General features: G+C 35.7%; 1 protein-coding gene across 13 annotated transcripts in view; it reads right to left on the bottom strand.

Annotated features, from left to right (window-relative positions):
- Window positions 1-1,799: 1,799 nt before the first annotated feature.
- The window catches only part of PTPN13 (protein tyrosine phosphatase non-receptor type 13), a 240,692-nt gene continuing 229,568 nt past the window's right edge, over window positions 1,800-12,923 (bottom strand). For 11 of the 13 annotated variants that reach the window (XM_077142915.1, XM_077142916.1, XM_077142920.1 and 8 more), the window contains 6 exons: window positions 12,501-12,649; window positions 10,784-10,874; window positions 8,810-9,147; window positions 6,690-6,905; window positions 5,923-5,985; window positions 1,800-2,539 (listed from right to left, as the gene is read on the bottom strand). In XM_077142915.1, coding sequence (XP_076999030.1) covers window positions 2,447-2,539; window positions 5,923-5,985; window positions 6,690-6,905; window positions 8,810-9,147; window positions 10,784-10,874; window positions 12,501-12,649 — 950 coding nt within the window. In that variant the 3' untranslated portion in view covers window positions 1,800-2,446. The remainder of the gene's footprint in view (window positions 2,540-5,922; window positions 5,986-6,689; window positions 6,906-8,809; window positions 9,148-10,783; window positions 10,875-12,500; window positions 12,650-12,923) is intronic. The other 2 variants (XM_077142925.1, XM_077142921.1) reach the window with 1 other exon arrangement.

The raw sequence follows: 12,923 nt of genomic DNA on the forward strand, positions 1-12,923 counted from the left end.
TCACATTATATATATATATATATTTTTACAGGGGCAGGCACCTGGAATCGAACCAGGTCTCCAGCATGGCAGGTAAGAACTCTGCCTGTTGAGCCATGTAGCCTGCCCTCACATTACATTTTGATAGTTATTTAAAAAACCAAGAGATCACAGATGTAAAATTTATGATCTTTTCTTAACAACCAAATCTCTTCTATCAGTGACAATTCAAAAACATCTCTACTAGTGATACTATCAAAATTTTGATTTTTAAATAGTTTTATTATCTGTAATCTTGCAATGCTCAGGAGTACACTAAGATGCTTTTTTTTTTAAAAGAATATAGAACTTTAATTCAATTTTATAAATGATATTCTGTCAGAATTTGTGCTTTCCCTTATGAAGTATAGATCTGTCACAGCGGAACATCTGCTTAGCCAGTTGGTGTTTTCCTGCTTCCTTGTACACAGGGGTTCCTGCCATTTGACCAGTTCTTGCTCATGGCACATGGGTAGCAGTGATGTGCTTTAATTCCATGCCTGGCTCTTAAAAATCCCTCAAAGGTGGTCCTCTATGATCTCTTTCTTTCTGGCTGAGGGGATGGAGGTGATTTCCAGGGTGGCCTTGAAAGCTATTTGTTGATAACAAAACCTCCATCAACCTGGGTTCCTAGAAACTGAAGGGAGGAGAGTTGTCCTGCTGAGTTGTTCACCTGTCAAGAATTGTTACAAGAGAAATAAGCTTTTATTATGTTCAAGCCATGACAAATTTTGGGCTTATATTTTACTGTATTTAACCAATACATGTGCTTGACGACCTGAGTTGTATTCATTCATCAGGCATGTGGTGCCTCCATGTGCAGCCCAGCTCTGTGGACCTTGCCTTGCTTTCTAAACAGAATTGTCCTGGCAACTGGCTTACACCATTCCATGGTGATGAAGTCTGGTCCCAGATGAGGACAATATGCTTACTAAAATAAAGTTTCCATGCAGTGGTGGTAAATCTAAACCTGCATTTTCTTCCCACAATTTCCAATTTCTAGCTATATTCTTTCCAGAGAAAGTATCCTTTCCAGCTTTCCCCTCTTCCATTTACGTTGACCTCAGAGGGTAGCTAATCATCTCCAGCTGCACTGGCTCCTAGAGCCCTGCTTGCTTGGTTTCATATGCCTATGACAGGAAAACAAAGCCTCATGATTCCCACATTTAGTCTACAGGGATATCCAAATATTTTTTAAAGCAGTAGAACCATCCCAACCCCCACTTTTTTTTTCAATTAAAATCTTAAGGTACAACAACAATATATACAAACTGTTTTCATTGAAGTGGCAATGGTGGTGATGTTCTGAGCTACTTCTGAGGTAGGGTTCAAATCTGTTACTGGTGGAGAGTCAAAAATATCACAGGGGAGATTTATATATTTACTGATATTGTCTTCTGCCTCCAAATATCCTTAAATTCTCAGGAGTAGGTCCTAGCCAAGTGTTGCACTTTGATAAAATTAGACATTCAAGTTAACTAGCTCAGAAGTGGTGCCATTCTAAGAAGATGAGGCAAGCAGATTCCTGGGTCTTGGTATGGCATTGCTCATGGCTGAATGGAGGGATACTGTCAGAATTAGGACTTGATGAAAAAAGTTCAGTACCAAAAATCAGAACCACTGAGCTGAAGCAGAATCTATAAGGCTGTGTTGTTACACAACAGTACAATAGGGTTACACGGGTAGTTCAGTGGTACAATTCCTGCTGGTTATGTGGGAGACCTGGGTTCGATTCCCGGTCTATGCACTCCAAAAAACAACAACAACAACAACACAAAAACATAATACACTTAAACGTTAAACTTGTATGCAGACATGTTGGCCTGTTCTTCTTATAGGGTGTATTTTTATTTACAAAGTGAGATGATGCATCAGTTACAAACAGGTATATGATAACTCCATTTTCATGAAAAAGTATATAAATATATTACAGGAAATTCTATATAGTAAACATTAGAAATTGATACAGTAAACATTTGCTACTTTTTTCTATGCCAATATTATTGTCACTTAAAGCTTAAATACTGTTTTCAAGTATTCCTTATAAAATAATTCTACTGGAAAAGAATTTTGCTATAAACAAGATCGGTACATTAAAAATAGACTTAGAGTGTCCTTGTAACAATCTACTCTGATCGAATGCTGCCTTAATCATTCCTAAGATCTCTAAAGAAAGAGGCAGTTTAGTAAACTGCATTGTTCAGTTAGTATAAAGTTTTTAATAATTATCATAGGTTAAGTTGCTGTAAAAAATACAGCAATTCAATATTATTTATTAAGAAGAATGCCCTTCTAAGGAAGAAGAGGATAAGCATAACAGTATGGAATAGACTTGCTCTGGGATCTTCATTTTAAATAGAGTCCAGGAGTGTCTATAGGAGGTCATGGAAAGAAACGAAAAGGCATCCACAAGGCTGTACTTTTCCTGTCATTTCAGAGGCTGGTGCTCCTTCTGCTCTTCCGCAGCTTGAAGACGTGTCAGTACATAAAGGATGACTTGATAGCAGAAAATATACTGATCCTATGTCCCCCCCAAAAGAGAGAGAGACACTTTAGACATATAATGTAAATATTATATATTGCTATGTCAGGACTGGAAATGATGTCTGAGGAGTTTTGAAAATATAGAAAAATGTTACATTATACTGTTGAATTTAAGAAGCAGGATTCAAAATTATGTACAGCGCCATCAAAATTATAAAAAACTGAAAACAGATTGAGAAAATAAGGAGGGAAAAAGCCTGGGAGGTGGAATGCCCCAGAGTGCTAAACAAAGTGTTCTCTAATTGGTGGTCCACATCCCCTTTTTTGTGCTTTGAGAATGTTTATAATTTACTTTTATAATGGAAAAATAAACTTCCTACAAAATTTCTTCTAGATTTATTGACTTATCTTGATGCTTTGCAATGTAAAAAAAAAAATCACTTGCTAAGAAGCTACACAAAATAATTTTCTGTAAATATTTTGGAACAAAAGAATATAGAAATGCAATGTTTTTAAATAAACTTTTTGGGTGAAATTACTCCCTTTTACATTGGTGGTGCAGGGATCCAAGTTTTTTGTTATCTAATTAATACTATATTAAATGGAAAGCAATAAAAAATAACAATTGAATCTCATTTAAAATAGTTGCATGCATGTTATGTGTGAGTCTGTGCATGTGTACTTAGAATACAGAATGTAAAAACATCTCTTAGAAGGTTAACAACTCTCTGGGAACAGGAGAAAAGCAACCTTTCTATTTCTTTTTCGCTCTTCTGCATTTTCCATTCTTCCGTACATTCCTCCTCGACTATTTCTCTTACGCCAACTAAAATTCATCAGAAGCTCACTTGGCTCCGGGTCCTCTCCTCACTGTGTCCAGAGCTACCACTCTGGGCTGGGCCTGAATGGTGACCACCTTCCAGGTCTCCTCACTTCTAAACCCTTCTTCCTCCTCCCCAAACCAGGCCTTCTTTTAACCTAACGGCCAGAGTGAGCCTTTAAAGTGTTAGATCACATCACTCCATGCTTGGCAATTTTATGATGGCTCTTATCTTATCCAGGGGAAAGCCCGAGCCCCGACCTCATTACCTCCCCTCTGAACTCATCCCTTTTCGTCCTCCTTCTTGCTTGCTCCACCCCAGCCACACTGGATGTGACTATCCTTGAAGTCATGAGGCACATTCATCCCTGCAGGTGGAAAGACTCTTACCCCAGATATCCACACGACTCATTCACCACCTTCAAATCTTCACTCGAATTTTACTTTCTCAGTGGCACCACTCCATTTAAAACTGCACCCTCAACCTGCTGAAACTGATTGCCTTGCCCTATTCTACTTTGTTAAAAGCACTTATCACTTTCAAAGATCCTATAAAATGTACTCATTTTATGTTCTTTGTCTGTCTTTCTCATCACCTCCCTGCTAGAATATCTATGTTACTCTAGCTGGGATATTTGTTTATTTACTCATGTGCTTCAAGCAGTTAGAAGAGTACCTGGCACATATTAAGTACTCAATAAATATCTGTTGAATGAGCATATGAATGAATTTCCTAGTTATTGAACAGAACTGTTTATATAGACCAACATCTTTTCTTTACTGAAAAAATGGAATATAAATCACCTTAATATTTAGGAGACTTAATTTGAATTAAAAATATACATGACCTGGCGGTGTGGGAGATGACCCCTAAGGATGACCCTGGCCCTGGCACTGAGAGATCAACAATGCCATCCTGACCAAAAGCGTAACAAATAAGATATCAGTGGCTGAGAGAGTTCAAATACAGTTGAGAGGCTACTCTGGAGGTCACTCTTAATGCAAGCTTCAGTTAGACACTGCTACCTACCATAACTTGCCAAACCCCAACCAAAACCATTCCAGTCAATCCTAAAGAACACCGAGGGCAATACATAAGATTCTACAAAGTTTCCACACACTAGGGTAACTCTCCAAAACCTACACCTCCAGATGGGTCACTGGATCAGACAAGTCCTGAAATGCAGAGAGGCCAACACTTGCAGAATATCAGCTAGTTCCATCCCCCACCCCATATTATTGACAGACCCTTCCAAAAAGAAAAACTTAGAATGGGCATAGCCCAAATATCCCTAAAGAGTGGGGAAAGCAAAGGTGATGCTGGAGTTATGCAGACGTTGGGTTTAATAAGTGAGTATGAGTCCTGAATCGGTATACTCATATTTCTTTTAGCCTCCAGTACTGTGGAGTAGCTAGAAATAAAGTTCTTAAATAAAATTAAGGAACTGTAATCCATACCAAATCTGTTCTACAACTAATTGTTGTGATGTACTTTGAAATTTACTCCTTTTATGCATATATATATTATTTTAAGAGAAAGAGAAGTGTTAACAGGGAAGATAGGATTTAACAAATGAATATGACTGCTGAAGCATTTTATTGATATTTCTGTTGTCTCCAGTGTCTTAGAGCAGCTAGAAGAAAAAACAAAAAACCGTGGAACTGTAACCCGTATCAAACTTTAAAAACTGTTCTATATGGAATGATCATATGTTAAGAATGATCGTGTTTCTTTCTTGTCATATTCTAAAAAAAAAATTCAAAGATTAATAAAAAAATAAAAAAAACTTCTATAACTACTTGTTAAAATGTACTTGGAAATTTATTGTTTTTGTAAAAATGTTATATTTCAAATTAAAAATGTTAAATATATATATATATATAGACAAATTCTAATTTTAAAGACAGTAAACTTCTATATTCTTTGAGAGGTAGAGAAATGGGTGTTTATAAATTTATGAAAACAGACCCCACCCCCACTTCCCACCCCCAATACAAACAAAAAGAAGAGCAGAACGACTCAGTGAAGACACACTCGGAATAACACAATCCCTATGAATGAAACAATTCCGTAAGGTGGTGGGTGACATAACCCATGGTTAGATTTTAGGTAACAGAATTGAAAATTAACAGAACAGAGGTTGAATGGAGCCACCTCTTCATTCTCCCCTGAAAGCTTTCCCCAACCTACGCAACATCAGCCCACCCTCCAGCCCCACAGTCAGTGCTGCCGAATCTATTCCCTCAGGGAGCTTCTGTTCCCAGAATGCTAATTTATATCCTATTTTCAGGTTGGGAATGGAGAAAGAATGCCACAAATTACATGGTATTTTTTACCACTCCCAATCTCTGGCACCTATTCAGTGCAGATATCATACTTCCCCATTTTTTAAATTAAAAGGCAACATTAAAAAGATAGCATAGAAATATTTTTATTTCTATCTGAATTATGCTTCAAAAAAGCTCCTCACTACTATAAATGTTTGATGTTATGCTATGATATTGGAACACTTCGAAAAGAGAAAAATGATTTAACAGAGACTCTTAAAATACTAAAATCTTTATAAAAATCCTCACTGAAGACACCAACCAAGACTCACCTCGGTCTGAACCATTCCGTGCCTTTGTAGTCTCATGCAGCGCACTAAATCAGAGATGTCAAACTGCCAAAGAAAACAGAATGTGTCTGTTATATTTAAAAAGTGCAACCATATTTGAACACTGAGGCTTATGTGGAATTCTGCATTCCACTCTCTTCACCCTGTTAGCTGTCTTGGGAAACTGTCCTGGGTGAAATCGGTTGGTAAGTTGACTTTTGGCATCATTTGATACTCTTTTTTTTAATGATTTTTCTAAGATTTAGGGAAGGTTATTCAATTTGAAAAAAACTCAACAGAAATCATTACACTTCTTGAATTTGACTATAATTTCTTATATCACAATTTTAAAAAAAAGTTATTTTCCCTACACTTTGCTTTACAAAATAAAATTCTTGTTTAAAAACTTTAAAGGTTAAAATGCATGCCGGAGACCCGGGTTCAATTCCTGGTGCCTGCTCATGTGAAAAAAAAGAAAACTGTAAAACGCAATTCTGAACAACAGGCTTTTTTGAGCACAGGATCTTAAAAATGAGTAAAACAAACATGAATTTGAGGTATTTTTTTCTTGATTATTTGGTCTACACAGTTTTGAACTAACAATCTTTACTAGAATTTAACTATTTAGGAAGAAAATCAGGCACACATATGAAATGGTAAATAAAAAATTCCAAGATCCCAATACACTATTAAGAAATTAGATTCTATTATTATTTCTGGTCAAATGCTTGTCCAGCCTACATCTTGCACAGCCAGTATCTTGTACTCACTTCAATATCTTGATTGATTAATCCCAGAACTGCATCTATGCATATCAGGGTTCCTGAACGTCCAATGCCAGCACTGCAGTGAGTGATGATTGGACCCGCTTTGTGAACGTGTCTCATGTAAGAGATAAAAGTGAGCAGCTCATCTGGCTGAGAGGGAGTATCATGGTCTGGCCAGGCAGTGAAATTCAGATGAGAAACAGTCCGCACTTCTCCTGTCTGAAATTGTACAACAGAATAAGCAAAGGCAAAATATGTTGTTCATGCATAATTAGTTCTTAACTTAATTCTATCCTTTCAAAACTTGACTAGTTGATCGGATCAGATCAAAGGAAAAATGAAAGTGACAAATCAGATCAAAGGAAAAATGAAAGAGACAAAAGAGTACATCAAACAACACATGCAGGACCTGTATCAAGAAGGTTGTTAGAGCTATTTTTAAAATATTGGTAAAACTGTTTTTTTTGGAAATCCTTAAACCAAAGCAGATTTTAATATGGATAACAACTCTTTTTGGTGACCTCAATGCAAATCTTATTCCACTTCAAATGAAAGAGTCATTATAATGACCTACAAAGCCTTATATAACCTGGCTCTGTCACCTCTCAGACCTTACATTCTCCAACTTCCCCTGTGGCCACTTCACTCCAGCCACATAAAACACTTCTTGGTCTTTTCAATACACCCAGCATTTCAACCTTAGGACTTCTGCACTTCACTTGCTCTAGACTAATGAAAGCACTACCTGCTTGCTACCTCACATTTTAAATGAATACTAGATCAAAAAGAATAAGTGACATTAATTCCATTGAAACGGGAGCCAGGAAATCACTGGCTTTTATTTAGAAATACACTAATGCCTTTTTTTTGCTCAGATGTGATCTCTCTCTCTAAGACAATTCAGGCAGATGAACTCACTGCCCCTCCTCCCTACATGGGACATATCTCCCAGGGGTGTAAATCTCCCTGGCAATGTGGGACAGAATTTAGGGGATAAACCAGGACTTGGCATCATGGGATTGTGAAAGCCTTCTTGACCAAAAGGGGGAAGGGAGAAATGAGATAAAATAAAGTGTCAGACGAGTAAAAAATACGGATTAAAAATTAATAAATAATAGGGGGAACAAATGTTAAAACAAATTGAGTAGATTGAATTATCAGTGATCAATGAAAGGGAGTGGTAAGGATTATAGGAAAAAATAGGGGGAACAAAGGTTAAAATATATGGGTAGATAGAAATACTAGTGGTCAATGAGAGGGAGGGGTAAGGGGCATGGCATGTATGAGGGTTTTCTTTTTTCTTTTTATTTCTTTTTCTGGAATGATTCAAATATTCAAAAAAATGATCATGGAGATGAATACACAAGTATGTGATGATACTGTGAGCCAATGACTGTACACCATGCATGAAATGTTTGTATGTTAAGAATGTTTATGTTTGTATATTGTTGTTTTTAACTTTTTTATTGTGTAATATAACATATAGCGTATGTTGTTTTAGCAATAAAAATATTAAAAAAAAAAAGTCAATGTCTGAGAGATTTTAAACAGAATCGAGAGGTTATCCTGGAGGTTATTCTTACATATTACATAGATATTTCTTTTTAGTTTATGGTGTATTGGAGTGGCTAGTAGGAAACTGTTGAGCTGTGTTCCAGTAGCCTTGATTCTTAAAGGCAATTGTATAAAGACAAAACTTTTACAATGTGACTGTGAAAACCTTGCATCTGATGCTCTTTTTATCCAGGGTATGGACAGATGAATAAAAAAAAAAAAAAGAAATAATAGGTGGGGTAAGGGGTAAAATAAATTGGGTAGATTGAAATATTATTGATCAATGAGGGGGAGGGGTAAGGAGTAAGCAGTATAGGATGCATGAGTGTTTTCTTTTTATTTCTTTTTCTGGAGTAATGCTAATGTTCTAAAAAATGATCACGGTGATGAATATATAGCAATGTGATGATATTGTGAGCCACTGATTGCATGCCACACATGGACTGTATGTATGTCAAGATTTGTCAGCAACAACAAAAAAGTACACTACTGCAATCATGGGAAGAGCCCAGGCCTGAAATCTAACTAGGAGATAAGCCTTAGTTAACAGAAAGTCTTAATTCACTTGCCTGAATATCTTCTAGGGTCAATGCCCTCAGGACAAAACCCTTCAGCTGCTGCATCTGCACAAGAGCCAGTCGAAGCCTGTCGCTGACCATTGTTGTCTTGCCTAGGATGTTAGGCCAGTAGCGCTGGCATTTGATTTTTTCTCCTTCTACTTCTTGGGTCATCATGGCTATCACCGTGGATTTTTGTTCCCAAACCATCTGCCAGAAATCTCCAACAGTTGTAGGGAGAGGTCCTTGACAGGCAATGTAAACAAACTCTTCTTTTCCCACTGGTATCTTAATGTAGCTGGCGTTGATATATCCTCCTTCATCTCCAAGAGGCACTCTTGTAGCATCATCTGTGGATTTACCACCACAAAACAGAGCCATCTATATTATGCATTTTTAAACAAGAGTCTGAAAAATGGCATGAGTCAAATAAAATTCTTTATAACCACAGATGAAACTATAAACACATTTTAATAGAAGCATATTTTCAAATTCTAGCACAGCCAAATTATTTTCTATTTATTCTTTTCACTTGTTACAAGTGTATTTAAGATGTCAGCTCAATGAGTTTCTAAATTATGAAATTTGATATTTATATTACATATGGATTTTATTGAAGATTAAAATTATTATTAACTCATTAACTCGGTGAGTTTCTAACTTATGAAATTTGATATTTATATCTACATATGGATTTTGTTGAAGAGATTAAAATTAGTATTAACTCATTTAGTACTTCTTAATAAGTAACTAGAGAAACAAAGAAACTTTGCAACTTCTCCATCTTATTTTATTTTTCCCATCTTATTTTAATGACAATAATAAAAACAGTGCTGAATGACAATATCAAAAATCTTTTTGTAGAACAAAAGTTGGTATTACAGTGACACTAATAAAGTACCTGCTATATAAATCATTGGCATCATTAATTCTTGCCAACTTAATTAACTCACTTTTTTAATAGGTAGCCAAAATAATGGAATATCACAATAAATAAAGAAGGCAGCTCACGTATTCTTCAGGGATAAAGGCCTTTGTCTTTGTCTAATTGTAATTTCATACAGTCAAAATATAATTTTTCAAACAAGGCTGCCCCAGTGAAAAGTATATATGTCATCTTTTACTGACATTATACAGTCAATGGTTTATACAATAGAATAAATAGAAGTCATTTGTACTTCAAATATCTATGAATTTATACATTTAACTGGTAAATTTATAAATTAAAAAACTGGAATTGCTGTGAATGTCAAATTAAAACTTGTAACAATAGGTTTGAAAATCATTCATCAATTGCCCTCTGTTACTTCTGACTTTTTTTTATCTGTTGATCCTTAATGGTCACTTGTTTCACAGAAACAAATCTGCACATTAATTCAGTTTTGGATTTATGACTTGTCCCATTCTGACTTTGAGATAGTAGTTTGGTCTTTTTTTTTTTTTTTTTTTGCCTGAAATAATTCCCATATACTTTATGCCAAGCCATTATGTATTCTATTTTTAAAATGCTAAGAATCACTTCATATAGGAAACTTCTCCAAATTAATTTCCATTTTGATTGAGAAAATTCAACTGCATTGCTATCTATTGCATGATTTGTCATTATTGGTTCTGCTATTTATCTTTGGATTTGAGTTCTGGTAAAGTTCTGGCATCAGTGTGTCATACGTTATAATACAATACACTAATATACATGAATGATTATTATAAGAAGCTGATAACAGAATTACTTTGGCTACATGTAATTATATTCATATATAATTAAAAAATTAAACTGGTGACTGGTGAAACGGGTAAAATAAAGGCAAAAATAGTCTTTATTTCTTTATGGCATCTGAAACAATTAAAAATACATTGCAATCTGGTAGTGCCATAGGCCTGTTTATAGTTATGCATACTACAGAAATTTCTCTAAATTTAAAATTTAATTATTTCAAATCATATTGAATATACATACAGTCAACTTGAAGCCAAATTGGAACTTACAAGGAAGTATATTTTTATATCTGTTTTTCCTTCTGTTTTCCTTAGTTTGTCCAATTAGACACTGATCCAAAGGTTTTAATTCTTGAAGATTCTGTATGCAAAAATGGAAATAAAGTTTAATTTGTTGAGATAAGCAACAATTCACCAATAATTATAAATGCTTTAAAAGTTCAGGGAGCAAACTGGCTGTTGATCAGGGTAGGCTTTTTAGTTTTGAGAAATAGTTATGTCTTGTCAAGATAAATAAGCCTAAAATCTCAATACTAATTTATAAAGCAGTGGTTGAAATATATTGCTGCAAGTATGCTTGATTTAATGTGTTGTAGTCAATTAATTTCGTGAGATAGCACTTTGTCCTTAATTTTAACTGCAGTTTTAAAAAGCCTATAGTTATTTTTTATGAAAAAATACAACTTATAAAAACAACTTTGGCTCAGAGTAATCAGCAGAGCATGACTTCTCGACAGAATTGTCTGTGGGGTCACAGAACATTCCATGAAGCAGAATGAGGCCAAATAACCTTACGTTTAAAGTCAACTCATTCTCACTGTTCATTTATTCATTCATTCACTCAACAATACACACTGAATGTCTACTAAATGCGAGGCACTGCAGTAAGTGCTGTGAAGATGTGATCCTGTCTGTCCTGGAACTTATGGTATTGGGAAAGTCAATAAAAGGTAAACAAGAGCAGGCCATGGTGGCTTCTGAGACCCGGGTTTGATTCCTGGTGCCCGTCCATGCACACAAAAAAGGGCAAACAAATTTTGTTATATATGCCTTGAAGAAATGAACAAGTTGCTTTGATAGAGAAAAACAAAACAAAACAAAGCTACTTAATAAAGGGTTGTAATGGAAGGTCTCTGGTGGTGCTATTTAATCTTAAGACCTTAAAAAAAGAAATCATCTTTACAAATGGAAAACTGAGCAGAGAAAGAGTATACCTTAATCTATATATTGGGCTTGATAATATTTTAAAGTTTAAATATAATCCTTTCAGTGTTCCAAAAAGGTCAGGACATGAACAAGCATTAGAGGGTTTGAGGGAGAGGGGCAAGGTAAATCCCCAAACCATAATGGTACTGTATGGCTCTTTTGCCTAGTGGCAAATGCGGTGGTGCCAGGAAGACTACAGGAGCAAGGGCTCTCCATCATTCCTGCTTTGAACTAGGGGGGTGAGGGTGGGAGGGGCATTCTTGGAGTGGTTTTAAATTAGAAACTTTTTTTTACATGGGCAGGCACCGGGAATCGAACCCGGGTCCTCTGGCATGGCAGTTAAGCGTCCTTGCCTGCTGAGCCAACGTGGCCTGCCCAGAAATTGTTTTTAATAATGAACAACATCTATAGCGCAGCAGTTATGAAGTTTAGTGTGTGTGTATGTGCGTGTGTGTGTGTGTGTGTGTGCAGGTAAATTCTTTAATCCTACCTGTGGGGCAGAGGGTTAATCTTTAGGAAATTTAGCAGGCTTCCAGTGGTTAAAAACATCCTCTTAAATCAATACTATTAGGCTCCTAATTAGAAAAATTAATTTACTACAGGCATAAAAAGATGGTGCTTTCATACTTAGAAAATAAGTCAACTAAAAGTAGAGTTGGAAAGGTAACATTTTCCTAAGTTTCAAAATTTCCCCTGACTTTGGGCTAGGAAAGATACATTTTCTGTACAAATAATTGCATAAACTTTGTTTGGGAAAGAACCATTGGCATAAGCCACTTACCTCCAGTTCCTTAGAAGGAATTCCTTGATCTAATAAACCCCGCAACATTCGGATGACAGATTTCAACTTGGTACCCGTATATTTACCAGAAGGAAGCACTTTGATGATGGGGAGTGCAGCCAGCTCCTCGGTTGTCAGAAAGGGACAGGCTAACAAGAAGACAGCAGTTGATTTTTAAAATAAAAGTTCTTCCAGAACTAATTTAGCCAAAAAGTGAACTAATTTGAAGCTATTCTCCCCTAATTTATTTTTATAAATGTGGGAGTCTTTTAATATAAGAGACTTAGTAAGGTAATACAATTAATAGGTAGGAAGGTAACTAGGATTAACAAAAGTTAGGTTACGGCAAGCCCCTTACACCTAGCTTTTAAGGAAACACTTCCACTGACAGAAATTTTGAGGATCTTTAAGTTCTTAAGAATC

This window comes from Tamandua tetradactyla, chromosome 24 (assembly GCF_023851605.1).
Source record: "Tamandua tetradactyla isolate mTamTet1 chromosome 24, mTamTet1.pri, whole genome shotgun sequence".
NCBI lineage: Eukaryota > Metazoa > Chordata > Mammalia > Pilosa > Myrmecophagidae > Tamandua > Tamandua tetradactyla.